Source organism: Vitis riparia, chromosome 10 (genome assembly GCF_004353265.1).
Source record: "Vitis riparia cultivar Riparia Gloire de Montpellier isolate 1030 chromosome 10, EGFV_Vit.rip_1.0, whole genome shotgun sequence".
Classification (NCBI taxonomy): Eukaryota; Viridiplantae; Streptophyta; class Magnoliopsida; order Vitales; family Vitaceae; genus Vitis; species Vitis riparia.
The window spans coordinates 23,418,652-23,433,598 of NC_048440.1; the positions used below are offsets into that span (position 1 = coordinate 23,418,652).

At 38.5% G+C, this 14,947-nt stretch overlaps 4 protein-coding genes across 4 annotated transcripts; 1 reads left to right on the plus strand and 3 right to left on the minus strand.

Annotated features, from left to right (window-relative positions):
- Positions 1 to 936: 936 nt before the first annotated feature.
- Positions 937 to 3,116, minus strand: LOC117924319 (pectinesterase). Its single transcript, XM_034842926.1, has 2 exons — positions 2,174 to 3,116; positions 937 to 1,800 (listed from the first exon to the last, which is right to left on the minus strand). Exons 1-2 carry the CDS (start codon positions 3,066 to 3,068, stop codon positions 1,109 to 1,111), a joined length of 1,587 nt encoding a protein of 528 aa, XP_034698817.1. The 5' UTR covers positions 3,069 to 3,116; the 3' UTR covers positions 937 to 1,108.
- A 1,013-nt stretch (positions 3,117 to 4,129) lies between these two features.
- On the minus strand, positions 4,130 to 5,076 carry LOC117924320 (nuclear transport factor 2B). Its single transcript, XM_034842927.1, has 2 exons — positions 4,654 to 5,076; positions 4,130 to 4,429 (listed from the first exon to the last, which is right to left on the minus strand). Exons 1-2 carry the CDS (start codon positions 4,999 to 5,001, stop codon positions 4,355 to 4,357), a joined length of 423 nt encoding a protein of 140 aa, XP_034698818.1. The 5' UTR covers positions 5,002 to 5,076; the 3' UTR covers positions 4,130 to 4,354.
- Positions 5,077 to 7,576: 2,500 nt separating this feature from the next.
- LOC117923468 (probable dolichyl-diphosphooligosaccharide--protein glycosyltransferase subunit 3B) lies at positions 7,577 to 8,846 on the plus strand. The gene has a single exon (XM_034841767.1). It carries the CDS (start codon positions 7,592 to 7,594, stop codon positions 8,609 to 8,611), a length of 1,020 nt encoding a protein of 339 aa, XP_034697658.1. The 5' UTR covers positions 7,577 to 7,591; the 3' UTR covers positions 8,612 to 8,846.
- A 3,860-nt stretch (positions 8,847 to 12,706) lies between these two features.
- On the minus strand, positions 12,707 to 14,889 carry LOC117923466 (pentatricopeptide repeat-containing protein At4g21170). The gene has a single exon (XM_034841765.1). The coding sequence runs from the start codon at positions 14,767 to 14,769 to the stop codon at positions 13,060 to 13,062; it is 1,710 nt and encodes a 569-aa protein (XP_034697656.1). The 5' UTR covers positions 14,770 to 14,889; the 3' UTR covers positions 12,707 to 13,059.
- Positions 14,890 to 14,947: the final 58 nt, after the last annotated feature.

Consider the following 14,947-nt stretch of genomic DNA (forward strand, 5'->3'; position numbering starts at 1 on the left):
TGGTTGGTTCTTAAAATATGGAAGTGGTTAGTTTTTGGATATACGCATGATCAAATTAAGAACATTATTAAGGTAAGCTACTAAAAATATGATCAAAATACAAAACTTTGATATATTATCTCTTTGGTATTGTGTAATTTTCCATGAAAATGTTGAAGAAAAAGAAAAGTCAAGATTGATTTTTATGGTTCAATGGATTGATGATAACTCAATAGTGGTCAAAATATGGATGATTATCGATTTTTCACATGACCCAATCAATAAATTTTGCTGTTATACTTATTTACTTGTTTGGCAGGTCTGGGCATTTCAATTAATCTGTTGTTTACTCCCAACATTCTCCATATCAGCCCTGATTCTTGAAAATTCTTTATGTGCCCATTCATTATGAATCGTTGGAATGAAAAGTATACAAAGGAAGTCAAATCCTATAATATCATTGCCAACAACAAAAATAATTTCTGGGCATTTTTCTTTGATCTTTCGTGCGAGGCACAAGGATAATAAAATCCTTTGGTATATCTGATTTGATGCAACTGGGATTTTTGTATTGTTTCAACTGATCTGATTTTTTATTTTTATTTTTATTTTTATTTTCATATGACATGTGCTTCCCTGCTCTCCAAACCCCACCAAATGCTGAGGTGTTTCTGCTGCAACATGTGTTGAAGATTTATTGATGGTTGTAGCCACGTCTGGTGTAGTTGCTGCTTGGAATGAAGCAGAAACTAAGGCTTGAAGACACCATAAATGGAAATATGCCATACAACTCTGAGACAATCTCAGGGCTTAATTGACAAATGGGCCTTTTAATAATTCTGCTAATTAACAAGTCTGATTTTAAGAAGATTTGGATTGTGTAGTTCAATTAATATGACCATTTGAAGGAGGTCAATGCGGGTAAGATGAAATTATGATTAGTTAATGGAGTTCATATGAAGATGCAATCAGAAGAGCGTTGATACCAAATGTCAACCATAACATAGATGACCATTTCCAATGGGAGATCATGTGGCATACTGGCACATGAACAACATAGGATTCAGGTGAATTACCATAACATTAGCTTATTGTAGCATAGAAGGGAAAGGCATATTAACTAAAATGATCACAACCCTTCTGTGTAAGCCACACCAGTGGACTCCAACCAGGTCCCTCCTTGAATCAGCTCAGCTACTGTGAAATTTCTGGCCTCCGCGGGACTGGTAATGACGCGATAGCCTGGCCATTTAACGCGTTTGCTGGTGCCAGCCCCTGGTCCCCTATTCACATACTCACCATAGTACAAAGTCTTCAATGCAAATTCCCCATCCCACACTGACCACCCTGCTGGATCGATATGATCTCCAATGTATGACTGCAGGACCACAGCCCTAGAGTATTCCTTCCAGGGTCGACCCAGGTATGATTTTATGGTGCCCTTTACAGGCTCAAGATCAGAGCTGGCTATTATGTTGCAGTTTTGGATTGAAGTTCCAGTGTTCTGATATGGGTTGGTTCGGCCTTGGGCTGTGACCATGTTGGCTTGTTTATCCATGGGCTTTCGGGCTACTAGCTTGCAGTTTTGAAACACAACTGCTGCATTACCAAATATGAAGTCCACGGTACCAGTGATGTAGCAATCTCTGTAGAATTGTCTGTTGGTGTGTGCATAGAGTGTGTCCTGGTAGGCGTCGATGCGGCATCGGTTTATGACGGCTTGATCAGCCCCAACTCGAAGCGCCACTGCTTGATGCTTCTGAGGTCCCGCTGTGTTTTGGAACCAGATATCTTGTGCTATGAACCCATCACCAACGGCAGCTGCATTGGGAAAATGTTAGTAGCCTTCAACTCTAGGCTTCCAAGTACTCTGCCCAAGAGTACTAATTGCTTAGGATGGACCTCAGTATCAGATCAAGCCTTTTGGGTACAGAGTAATTTGAAGCAAGGACTAAAAAGTATGCTGCTCTACTCAAATCAACCACATAAACTACTTCCTTGATGGCATACAGATACAACAAATTAATTGTAAAAAAATCACAAAAACATGTTAGATGTAACATCAAATAAAGTATCTGCAAAAGAATAGATGTAGCATCTCATCAGCTCATCAGAACGTGTTGTTTTTTAGTCAAATATTGCTGTGTACTTTGACAATAGTATTGAGTTCTAGGCTAAAGGGTGAGAGCTTTACCAAGAGTTGCTGACTTGAAGGTTGTGGAACCATCGATAACATTTAGGCTTCCTGTGATAACCGTTGAATCCATGCCATCTCCAACGATCATCACATTTTTCTGTTTCGTGACAATTTCAACATTCTCTTTATATGTTCCCTTCTTCACATGGATGACATATCGGGTCTTGCTATTTTTTGGGACTGATGCTATGGCTTCTTTCACTGTTTTGTAGTTCCCACTCCCATCCTTTGCCACCACAACATTGGCCTTAATGTCCTTAGACGAACTCTCCAAGAGTTTCCTGTCTCTGCTGTCCACCCATGGTGGAAATTCACTGTGAAGTGGCTGGAGAACATCCTCTTTGGCAGGTGAAACTGCAACAAGCATGGCCAGTGAGGTTTCTGCTCTTGAGATCAAGTGTTTGAGGCCACGTTCCATTGAAATTCTGGATGGCCCATTTATCCCATCCATGCAGGTGATATAATTGGTGAGGACACCACTAAGCCAGGCATGAGCATCTGCGTGGGAATCGACCGTCCCCCTTCCAAGGGCCTCCATAGAGTCCCTTATCCTGCCCATGGACAAGTCCATGAGCTCCACACAGTCAGACAGAGCAGCTTGATCCCTAGGGTCATTCATCCGACGGTTGACATCGACCGTCATCTCCATCACACCTTGCAAGTGTGACATGGATTCCTTGAGGAACCTCTGAAGTTGATCCACATCTTCCATTTGCATCACATGGTTGTGGAGCACACGGGGAGGGCCAGTGGAGATGGTTTTGATAAGAGGGATAGAAAAGAGAGCAATGGGGGTTATGATAGCAGCTAAGAAGATGACCAAATAGAGAGACTTGCAGTGAGAGGCTTTGATTTGGGAAGAGCGTAGCAGAGGTTCAAGGGATGTTGCCATGGCTATTCTGAAAGGAGCTTTGCTTGCCAAGCTTCACTTCTGCTATGGTTATTTACAGATGTTGGAAAGTTAAACTTACATTTAGAAACCTCGTAAATATTAGAATTAGAAAGTCAAATACTGAAAAGTTAGAGTTGGTTTAATTTCTAAATATTAGAATTAGCTTCCAAGTAGCTATTTTAATTTCTATATTTGAATAATCAAGGTTGAGAAAATTTCTATATTTTATTACTAAGAGTTTCTATTTAGTTAAATGTGAGAATCTATGCATAAAAGATTATGTGATGTATATTTGTAAAAGAGAGAGTGAAAGAAGAAAATAAAATTTTAATCCTCCTTAATTTCTATCTTCTTTTGTAATTAGTTGTGTTTCTCTTTCAACCTTATTACTCCCGAAACTAACACAACAGGACATCAAGCATCTCTTTTCCAGATTCTCTTGTCAGAGTAGAAAAACAATGTCATGATGCTATCCGGACCCATGATAATAGCTTTTTCTTTTTGAGCTCTCTCCATCAAACGGCTCAATAATTTGGCTGGGTTACTAAACAAACATGGGGTATAACGGTGTTACTGAACCCATGTGTATGTACACTCATCTTCCATTATTTCATTTATGCTTAGTTGCTCCTGTTCATTAGACCTTTTTGAGTTAAGAAACCTCTGGAGACATGAAAAGTTGAGGAGAGCATCATGATGCTCCCCAGAAAAATGGTATTTACTTTGACATTAGTTTAAAATTGGGTAATCTTTGATCTTTCTCTCATATGTGGAGCCACCCTTACAATGGAAAGTTAAAAAATACCACCTACTCTCTTTTCAAGGGTGCGCATGCCTCTGAAGACTTTAGATAATTATGAACACAGAGATAAGGCGCGGCGCATTAATGTAGACTGATTCAGTGGTAATAATGTCGTAAGGTTAATAAAGGCCGACATATTTATGAAGATAGGGCCTAAAGTATGCTTCTTTTCCCACTCGGTATTATATCATGAATAGAATTTCTCCACGCATAACACATTCGGTATGTATTAGATCTGGCCACAGTGAGACTACTGGTCTAGGAAAAATGATTAATCATTCTCTGGATTTTTATTTTATTTTTGAATGTTCTCTAAAATGTATATAGAGAAGTGAGGACATTCAGGCAATGATACCTGATCGTGGTGTCAGCTTATGCAAAGCAAGGAAAGGGTAAGGCCAATCAGTTTTATTTCCTCAGATGGACTAAAACACAGATGGAACAACGTCACAGCATGAAATGATCTCCAGTTAATGGGCACAAATCAACCATAATTGAGGCGAAAGATGTCGTTCTGCACGAAGAAGCTTCCTTCGGATGATGGAACCAAGTGAAACATCTGCAACATCACAAAGTTCAAGTCAAAATATATACATGTGAAGCCTACCTCCATCATAAGTTGCTGCAAAAAATTGAATTCATAACTAAAAGCATAATAATTTGAGTGCCTTCTATCAATAACTAGGTTCTTGTCCCATCCCAGTAAATTTGTTGTAATCTAAGGAATGGGCTAATGAGTTTTTGGTGTATTTTTCTCTCGGCTGTGCCAAGGATAATTAATACCTGGCTAAATCTTAGTTGGTGCTCCTCCCCGGGTAGTTTAAGGCTGCCACTGACAAAGACCATGATGCCACCAGTGAAGGAGGAGGGCTGTGAATCAATGGTGCTGATCACATGTTGGCATTGATCGAATGGCAACAGATTGAGTTTCTGAGAGATTTCATCAACCCCTTGTACCTTGTGGCCCTCAAATGTCAACATGGAAGTTGAGTGGTAGAGGGAAGGCAAAGAAGATCGATCATTGTCAAAGAGATAGTAGTAATGATCCACAAATGCCCTCCCCAACCCTTCAACCTGCTCCTCCATTTCCTCTCTTCCTCTCCCCCTCTTCCCCCACTCTCCCAGGCCCATGAAAATATAGAGGGAGATCGATTCTCTGTAAAGTACCTAGTGCATGGCATAAGGCCCCCGAAAAAGGAAAAGATGAGATTGGCCGGTTTCTTTAGCTATCTCCAAATGACTACCCTATCCTCTGCATTATTAGAACAAACTTTTATCAGACTAGAACGAGCAGAAGTCAGTGTGCTAGAGCTATAGAGAAGCTTCAAGGGCAGTATTGTAAGTGGTTGATAATAAGGAAAGGAATCGGCTCTGCTGCGTTTGCACGCAAAGGTATAAAGGGTTTCAACCCAAATAGAAAAGAAGATTTGGTGGCTGTTTCAACAAGTTTTACCTTATTTGCAGAAGGGTGTTGAGGCCAACAAACTCTAGATTTCGATGCCCAAATGCAACTTTTGTTCTAGGCCATTGGCTTCTGAGAATGAGCCATGAATCACACCATTATTTTAGTATTGTAAGAGGATTGTCATTGTAGAAAAACTACATATGATTTCCTTTGCGGGGACTAAAAAAACCATGGTGAAAATTAATGAAAGAACAACTGGGGATTTGGTGATTCTGTGGATGCCTTTTGGGTGATGCATGGTTAGTGCGTCTTTGCTATTCTGAGCCGAAAGTGTGGATGGAATATATACTTTTCGGACAGTTGTTCTTTCCCAGGAGGAAAGCTGATCTGAGTCACAAGAGAAGCAATTCAGAATTCAGAATCTTTTGCAAAGAGCAGGAAGTGTTGTGATCTTTTCCCCTTGACGCTTGCTATTGAGTTTGTTTTCTTTTTCCTATATGTTTATGTTTTCTTGACGGGTTGAACTATGCTATTGAATGATGAGTTTTTCTTGATCTACTGTCAAATAAGGTTCTTCATTCCGACATTTGTCCTATTGCTTTATAGATAATAAGATTTTACTGTTTTGTATAGTATATGATCTTATTATGCTATTTCTTTTACCTTGATTCTATCTGTTTGCACCATTAATCATCGATCCTACACTAGAACAGCTAGCTCCCATTGAAAGTTCAATATGATATTGAATGAGAACCTACATTTTTACTTACTTTAATCCTCTTGGGAACCTATCTCACAATACCCCAAAATCTCAATTATTTTGGTATCCTTCTCTTCCCTTTTTGTGGCATACTCATTTCAAATTTCTACAAAACACATACATGGTAATGATTTGGTTAACAATAGAGAGGAGTCGTGAAGGTAAACTTGAAGCATAAATCATCAAGATGAGTCCACCGTACCATATAAAAATATACAAAATATATATTTGGGTTAATGTGGTTGACACCCTGAGCTTTAGTGTACATACACCCCATTGTTATTGATCTCAAATTTCGTTGGTTAACACCCTGATATTTATTTCATTTATAATTTTTTTTAGAGGATTTTAGATAAGATTATTTAAGAATTCTCTAAAAATTAAATTTTATCTTTTAAAAAATAAAATTAATACATGTAAAAGGTACTAATTAGCCAAATTTAAAACCAAAAGTGGCTTAGTATACTTATATTAAACATTAAGGAGTCTTAATGAAATCAACCCTATACATTTTCAATCACTTAAAACTTTTAGATCAAAATGTTAGATTGTGCATTTTATTGCTCACTCATTAGCAATCACAATGATATGATATAACAATTTCATTTTTATTTGAAAAGTAACTTATTTATAATATATATATATATAAATGTCATTTTTCATTTCAAATATTTACATGCAAGTTTTCAAAAAAAAAAAAATGTTATTTTTATAAGAAAATGATGAGGATATTTTTTACAAAATGAAAAGGGTTAAATTTCAAAAATTGAGTTTTCATAAACTCTTTTAATCAAATAATCCTTAAATTGTGAATATAATATTTCTCATATTTTTATTTGAAAAGTAACTTATTTATAATATATATATATATATATAAATGTCATTTTTCATTTTAAATATTTACATGCAAGTTTTAAAAGAAAATGTTATTTTTATAAGAAAAAGACGAGGATATTTTTTACAAAATGAAGAGGGTTAAATTTCAAAAATTGAGTGTTCATAAACTCTTTTAATTAAATAATCCTTGAAAAAAAATTAATTAATTGAATAAAAAAAATAATTTTGAGTAAAAATGGGCCGTTGACCAAACAAATGGTAAGTTATAAAAATATTGTAAAACTATAGTTCAAAGTAAACATTTTTTAATCCCCTTTATAATGTTTCAAACCTCTTTTCAAAAAAATACAATTTTTATAAAAAGGAAAAGTCATAGGTTTGAAATATGGTTTTTAAATATGTATTAAAACTATAATTTAAAAAATTAAAAGATAAGACGCTTGATAAAAAGAATGGAGCTCATTGTATATCATAATGGCCACTATGAACCCTAGCTTAAAATTTTAAAAATCTCACTTAACTTCTTATATTCAAGCAGATCGTAATTTTGAAGGGATAATAATGCAATTTTGTAAAACCCCCCCTGGGCCCACAATTCATTTCGGGCTCAATACCTTGGGCCATGGTGGGCTTTGGGCTAGCTAACTGGGCCTTGACTCCCCGGTCGAATATCTATAACCGAGTCTTCTCCGTCTTCGCGCAGACCCCAAACCACAGCGATGGCGATCTCTGAGAAACCAATCCTCATCCTCATCCTCATCTCCCTCGCCGTCGTCTTCTCCGGCGCCGAATCCGATCGGGTCGCTGAGCTTCTCTCTCTCCAATCTCGATCCAAATCGGGCGTGATCCACCTCGACGATCACTCCCTCAGCCGCTTCCTCACCTCCACCACAACCCCCAGGCCCTACTCGATCCTCATCTTCTTCGACGCCACTCAGCTCCATGAAAAGCCCGAACTTAACCTCCAAGGCCTTCGCTCCGAGTTCGGCCTCCTCGCCTCCTCCTTCATCTCCAACAACAAGGACTCTCCCTCCGCCTCCAAGCTCTTCTTCTGCGACATCGAGTTCAAAGAGTCCCAATCCAGTTTCGCCCAATTCGGGATCACCTCTCTCCCCCACATCCGACTTGTTGGCCCCGATGTGAAGAGCCTCAAGGATTCGGAGCAGATGGAGCAGGGGGACATTTCTCGCATGGCCGACTCCATGTCCGACTTCGTCGAGTCCAGGACCAAGCTCTCCGTCGGCCCAATCGAGCGGCCTCCGATGTTCTCCAAGAAGCAGTTGGGGTTCTTTGTGGCGGCCTTCCTGGTGTGGGCGCCGTTTGTTGTGAAGAAGGTTTTGGCCGGCCAGACATTGCTTCATGATTCGAAGATTTGGCTGGGGAGTGCTGTGTTTGTCTATTTCTTCAGTGTGTCGGGCACTATGCATAATATAATACGGAAAATGCCCATGTTTTTGGCCGATCGGAACGATCCCAGCAAACTTATATTCTTTTATCAGGGGTCTGGTATGCAGCTTGGGGCTGAGGGTTTTGCGATTGGGTTTTTGTACACGATTGTGGGCTTGTTGCTGGCTTTTGTGACGCATGTGCTTGTTAGGGTGAAGAATGTGACTGTGCAGCGGGTGATTATGCTTTTCGCATTGTTCATTTCCTTCTTGGCAGTGAAAAAGGTTGTGTCTTTGGATAATTGGAAGACTGGTTATGGGATTCATGCATTCTGGCCTTCGAGTTGGAATTGAGATTAGAAGTAATGCATTATTAGATTTTTGTTACTCAAAGGTGAGAATTTCGGGTCAGTTCGACTTCTTATGAATTATTATCAAACTTTGTTGATTCGATGCATGACGTTGTGGGAATTATCAATTATTTATACAAGAACTTGAGCTTCTTGCTAGGTCAACGATGCCCTGGATTTTTCTTGAATACTTATGTGCTGGATAGTTTTTAACATTAATTCGAGCAGTTATGATGATCTTTTCTCTGTTTTGTTTGAAGTTTTCACAAATATGAACACTGTTTTGTTTAGGTTCCTAGGTAATCTTTGGTCTTTTGATAGTGGCAGAGAGGATATGTGAGCCATGAGGTTGTGTTGTTTTTCATCTGATTCTTAACTTAGTCTCGAGAAAGAAAACTAGGGAACATAATAGACCATATATGCCTTAATAGCAAAAAGAGAAATTCCATGGTCATGCAGGATGAATGGTAGAAGGTCACAACACATGTGTCAAAGTCATGCCCAAAGTGCTTTAACAAGATCTTAGTTGCATTTTAGGCATAATTGATACATGTTTTTACTTGAGTTAAAAAATTATTTCCCAATTAGATCACATAAATCCTTGTAAAGCAGCCTTTCCAGAGACCAGTTTTCCACCATATTCCGGGTCTATTGTCCACAAACACCATCATATTTCAGCTCTCTACCACAAACAACTTCTCCTATTTTGAGTATGGTGGTGGGTTATGGTTACTTGAGTATTTTCCTGAGATAAATCAACCAATTTATATAGAAGAAAATACCATAAAGGATCCTTGAGGAATTCTGGTTAAAGTTTATTTGCCTCACTGAATCCTAACAAGCAAACAAATGTGTTGTGTTTTTTTTTTTTGCCCTTCATAAGTTTCTTTTTTATATTCTTTTTGATAGGTAAATGAGTAAATATGTTAAATGTGCCTAAAAGGAGATGCACCAACATACACATGATATATGCAAAGGAAACCTAAAATAGGCGAGAAGAAGAAAAACAAAAGAACTTTCTCCCTACTAAATGCTCAACCAATCTACAAAATCTATCACATTCATTGAGTGGTCCTCTATGTACACCCTAGCCCCAATTCACAAAAGAATATAGAAAATTGGATTTGTTTGTTTGGTCCAACTGCTCAACATCATTAAAAGCCCTTTTGTTCCTTTTTTTCAAATAGTCTAAAATAAGCACGAGTTTATTCTTTTGCTAAGACTTTATTACATATGGTGACTAATATTGGCTCTACAAGCCCAAACAGAGAGGGGTTGCTGCTTGTGCTACATGTGGATATTTGTTATTGCAATGGAACCCAGGAAGTCCTTGGGACAGTAGAAATGATAGTATTATTCAACAGCATCTATTATTGCCCATAAAAACCTAAGTTGTTTGATTCTCTTAATGGTATTATAAGCCAACTCAGATGAAACACAGGCAGTGAACTTATGAAACTGAGCGTGTGGATTTGCAGCGGTGAGTGTACCTGGGACGTAGGTTCAAAGACTATGCGATCCTCGGTGACAATATCATCATTGGGGATTGTTTGGTTGCAAGTGAGTACCAAACACTGATGGGGCGTGGTTGGTGTCATTGGGTTGGTGGGGGAACCCGTAAGGTGTGATTAGCTGAGGTGAGGTTGACCTTCTTTCTGCCTTAGAAGAGGTCTAATATTTACTCAGTTGTTCCTCTAGGCTATCAAGCAGGGGTATGTGTAGTACACGAGGCCTTTCATGAGCAAAACCAAACCATAGCCAACAGAAGTAGTTTAAGCCATGGCTGAGGGAGTAAATAAGGCCCTTGGAGCAAAAACCAAATTAAAGCCAGCAGTGGTAGTGTGAACCACGGTTGACTTTGAGTTGGTGGGTGGACTACCTTTTATTGCTTCCTTTCCCACATCCTACCTTTTCTCTGGCTGCCTAGGTAGCTTTTAGGGAAAACATGGGGTAAGCAGGTAGTGATTTTATAAGTTATTGCTATTGACAGCCAAGGGAATAGGTTTGTAGCAGCTGCTACTTCCTTCTAATTCCCCCACATCTAGTCAAGGATGATGCCCTTTTTTGTTTTTTGTTTTTGGTTGCAGTGAGCTAGGAAATGAAGGTATAGATTTGTCTTTGCAGTGTACGCAAATTTGGATCTCAGTTTTTTTATCAAGTACTTGAGATTCAGGCAAGGAAATTGGAGATCCCCAATTCCTTTCAAGATGTTGTAATCAAATTTTGATTTCTGCAAATTTTATAGAACCCAAAATGTGGATAACAGGAAAGGAGCCTCAAGTTAAAAAGAAGCTTTTGCTCTTTTAAAATGTGCTAATGTTATGGGACTCTGTTTGATATTGTTCTTGTATCCCATCTTGGGATCCAATGAAGTTTTACTTTTACCAACAAGAAGAAGAAGACTGAAAAATAGAGTAAAACCCCAACAACCGTGAGCACAAGTTTTCTGCCAAATAGCAAACTGAAACCACCTGATATTTATGCCAGCAATCTGAAATCTGTATTTGCTAGGGTAAACAACTAGCACAGGAATCATGAGGCTTTTACTAGTCGCAAGTGCCCTAGTTTTTCTTGGTTGTGGTGACTGGTGAGCTTGGAAACCTGGGAAGGTACACAAGTTCATAGTGGTGCATGAACACTGGGTCCTCGGTTTTTTGGTTAAGTAATTGCGGTTCAGTTGGGGAGTTGGAGATGCTACCTTCTTAAGGCAATCACCTCTTATTTCAAAATATAGCTCCATCTCTAAAGCCCTTTGAAAAGCATGCCTATGTGACCTGTTTACTAGATTCAGATCAAGGATCATAGCCAAATTTGAAGATGAATTCCATAAACAGCAGCTTTTGCAGACTAGATACCATGGGCTAGTTTATATATCCTCGTGATATGCTTCTTGATGGGAAAGCCTCTAAATGCTGAGAATTTTTATGAGGAGATGTTTTTCTGTTGTCTTCTTTTTCCTTCTTTTCAGCTACCACTTTCTATTTCTTTACCCCACTTCAAACGAGGGCAAGTGGTTTTTGCTGTGTGGTAATGGGATACACCTGAAGATTTTAGGACGGAAAGCTTGGTAGCCATGAATCATGCAGATAACACAAGCATGCACTGAACCCAGAAACACGGGAGTCCCAGGACATAAACCGATCCACTGCAGTATCAAATGTAAAGATTCTGTCTGAACCGTTTTTTTTTTTTTTTTCCTTTGCATATGCTAGTTAACTTATTACCATTTCTGGTGTGATGAGCCTATGGAGTGTTCATGATAAATGGTACTGGGTTCCATGGGGAGCATCTATGCAATTGACAGTGCATCTGACAGCCACTAAATATCAAAAGCATCTCAGCTGGGTAACTATCATTGTCTGAGGATCCCGTTTCTCCTAGAACAATTTTATAAGGAGCTATAGCTCTCTTGTTCTTGATTTTGCTTGCAGGGTTTCATCTTTTCCCTTTCATCATTCCTTAAAAGCCTTACCTATCAAAAAAAAATCATTCCTTAAAAGCGTTGGTGGATCTAGAGCTTCACAACTTTGTGCCTTGTTTGGAGGTGACTTCCACCTTGTTCTCACCAACTCAATTGAAGAATTGAACACATATACAGCAACTGAACATTTTCTAACACACAATTGAAGGATTGTAACACACAGAGCCAGATATCATCCACAGAAATTGCCATGGGATCACATGAATAAACTTCACCAACAATAAAAAGGAACCCCACATGGGAGAATCAATTAGGAACACCACAACCTCATGCAGGAGCCCTAGAAAGAGAGTTGTTTTGCCTATTGTCTCCCCATTTGAGGAGTCATAGAATGAAGTCACAGATTCCGGCTAAATCTCACCTTTTATGGTGACAAGTTGCTGGTACCAGTCTGTCAATGGGTATCCATTCACCAAGACGTTTGTAACTAAATGGAACTAAATACTATTCATCAAAGTGTGAGTTCATCACAATAATTCAGAGATATAAATTAAAAGAAATATAGAGATCTGACTTATCAGATTTGTTGATGATCAACATTCATCTTAGCCAGGTAATTCAAGTTATATATGCATCTCCCTGATCTAATTCCTCAAGCAGCTACAGCAGAGCACCCTCTTAAGATACACAGAACAGGATATCATTCACACCGAATCATCCTGGTTTTTTGACAATTTAACACAAAACCAGTATGGCTGAACAGGAGCACAAGACCAGTAATAGCATCAAGCAAAAATAAATATGGACATAGCAAAATGTACATGGTTAGAGAGTGTGCCTACATAGCCTCTGAAAATAGGGTTACAGAGGTTGTTTGCTTCATCTCTCTGAACCCTGTTTTGAATATTTGAACATAATTATAATCAATTGCTTCTAAGAATAAAATGATAAAACAATTATGACAAAAATAATCCAAAGCAAGAAGATCATTCTGCTCAGATCAGAAAAGTCGGGTATGAGTGAACAATCGCTCACTTAAATCCAGATATCAGTCGTTTATACGTTGCTCGGTCAGGTTTAAGCCCCATCTTCAGCATTTCATCATGAAACTTCATAGCTTTTCTCAGTTCCCTTTCCCGACAGAGCCCACTTACCATAATTGTAAAACTCGTACTGCTCAACAAATTTTGACTTCTCATGCAATCAAACACTGAGACAGCATCTTCAATCCTCTTTTCCATGAAAAGCCCATTAAGAAGCACATTGTAAGTTGCAACATCCAAGCTGCCCTTCACTTTCTTGATCTTTTCATGCAATGCAATAGCTGAATCAATCTGTCTACTCCTGCAGTAATGCTCCACCAAAGCACAACAGCAAAAGGAATCGGGCAAGAGCCCTTTCTCTATAACTACATTCAGAAGATCATCAGCTTCTGTCCATTGACCATTTTTGCATAAAGAAGTTATAAATTTAGACAGCTTTGACCCACATGGACTAAATCCTTTCCCAATAATTTCTCCCATTAATTTACTCACTTCTTGTGATGGATCTTCCTCACAAAGAACATTTACAAATGCATGATAACAACCATCCTTCACTGTCACACCACTTTCCAAAATCACAAGGTACACCCCAATAGCTTCTTTTACTCTTCTATCCTTAGCTAATGCCCTTAACATACACCCATAAGTAGCATTGTCTAATTCAATCTTCTCATTGCGAGCTCTCTTAAAGAACATTTGTGCTGCGTGTGTCTTCCCCAAATTGCATATCTTTTGGATAATTGAATCATATTCTGATAACAGAAGCTTTGGAAGCAATCCCTTCTCCACCATAGAACCCATTACAATTTGGATAACCTCATCATTTTCATATTTACAAGCACCATCAAGAATGGAGTTATAAGCACAAAAACCAGGGTCGAATTTTCTATTACACATCTCATTCAAGTAATGAAATGCCGCAGAGAAATTTCCTCTTTCACAGTAACAATCAATAACAAGCTTATAAATCAATGCATTACAAACAATACCCATATCTAATAATCGAACAACTCTCTCCAATTTTCCATTTTTACAAAGAATTAGTGCAATCCTAACGTAATCTGGCAAAACCCCATTACGAATCAAAGCACCGCAAACACACCAAGCCAATTTAATCTCATTCTCTCGCTGCAACGAATCTAGCAATGCATTGCAAGAGCGAACTGAAGGCACATAGCCATGAATTGTGATTCTTCTAAATACCTCTAAGGCTTCAATAAACAAACCCTTATTGGAATAACACTCAAGAACAAAACCCAATACAGGAGATTCAGAATCTTTACCTCTACAAGCCTGAATAATTGAATCCACGAGCACGGATGCTTTCTGGGTTTCAATTAAAGAATCTAGAATGCCTTTAGCTGGTTGGAAAAGACCCGATTGGATTGAAATTCGGATGATTTGAGAGTGGGCAGCAAGGTCGGGTTGGAACCCAAGATTGGTTTGGACCCAGTTGAAGAAAGATAAAGAGCTTTGAGGGTTTTTCTGGGTTTTGAGGAGGATTTGGTGAAAGAGAGATGGGGTTAGCTTGGAAGAGAGGTTGAAGTTGCGGAGAAGCGTGACCCAGTTGTGTCTCTGTAAGAGAATGGAGGAAATTTGGGAGATAAGCTGATTTTGCTTGATTTGGGCTCTCCAGTTTAGAGGAGTTGTAGATTTCGAAAATTGGTTGAAGGGAGTATTGGGTTTGGGAAGAGGCATTTGAGTTCAGTGACTTTGATGGTGCTCTTCTCCAACATCGCTGGCCCATTTTTAAAATTTATTAGGCTTCCTTTTTTCATTATTTTGATTTTTCTCTTGTTTTTTCTTTTTAATTAATTAATATGTTTGTCTGTTTATTTTATTAGTTTTTCATTTGGTGTTTTATTTTTCTTATTTT

What these genes read in the sequence shown, in the direction of transcription:
- LOC117924320 (XM_034842927.1), bottom strand. Translation starts at nt 5,001, where the DNA reads ATGGGCCTGGGAGAGTGGGGGAAGAGGGGGAGAGGAAGAGAGGAAATG. An exon ending in ACCAACTAAGATTTAGCCAG is followed by an intron (nt 4,430 to 4,653) that starts GTATTAATTATC and finishes GTGATGTTGCAG; the next exon opens with ATGTTTCACTTGGTTCCATC.
- LOC117924319 (XM_034842926.1), bottom strand. Translation starts at nt 3,068, where the DNA reads ATGGCAACATCCCTTGAACCTCTGCTACGCTCTTCCCAAATCAAAGCC. An exon ending in CTTCAAGTCAGCAACTCTTG is followed by an intron (nt 1,801 to 2,173) that starts GTAAAGCTCTCA and finishes TTCCCAATGCAG; the next exon opens with CTGCCGTTGGTGATGGGTTC.
- LOC117923468 (XM_034841767.1), top strand. Translation starts at nt 7,592, where the DNA reads ATGGCGATCTCTGAGAAACCAATCCTCATCCTCATCCTCATCTCCCTC.
- LOC117923466 (XM_034841765.1), bottom strand. Translation starts at nt 14,769, where the DNA reads ATGCCTCTTCCCAAACCCAATACTCCCTTCAACCAATTTTCGAAATCT.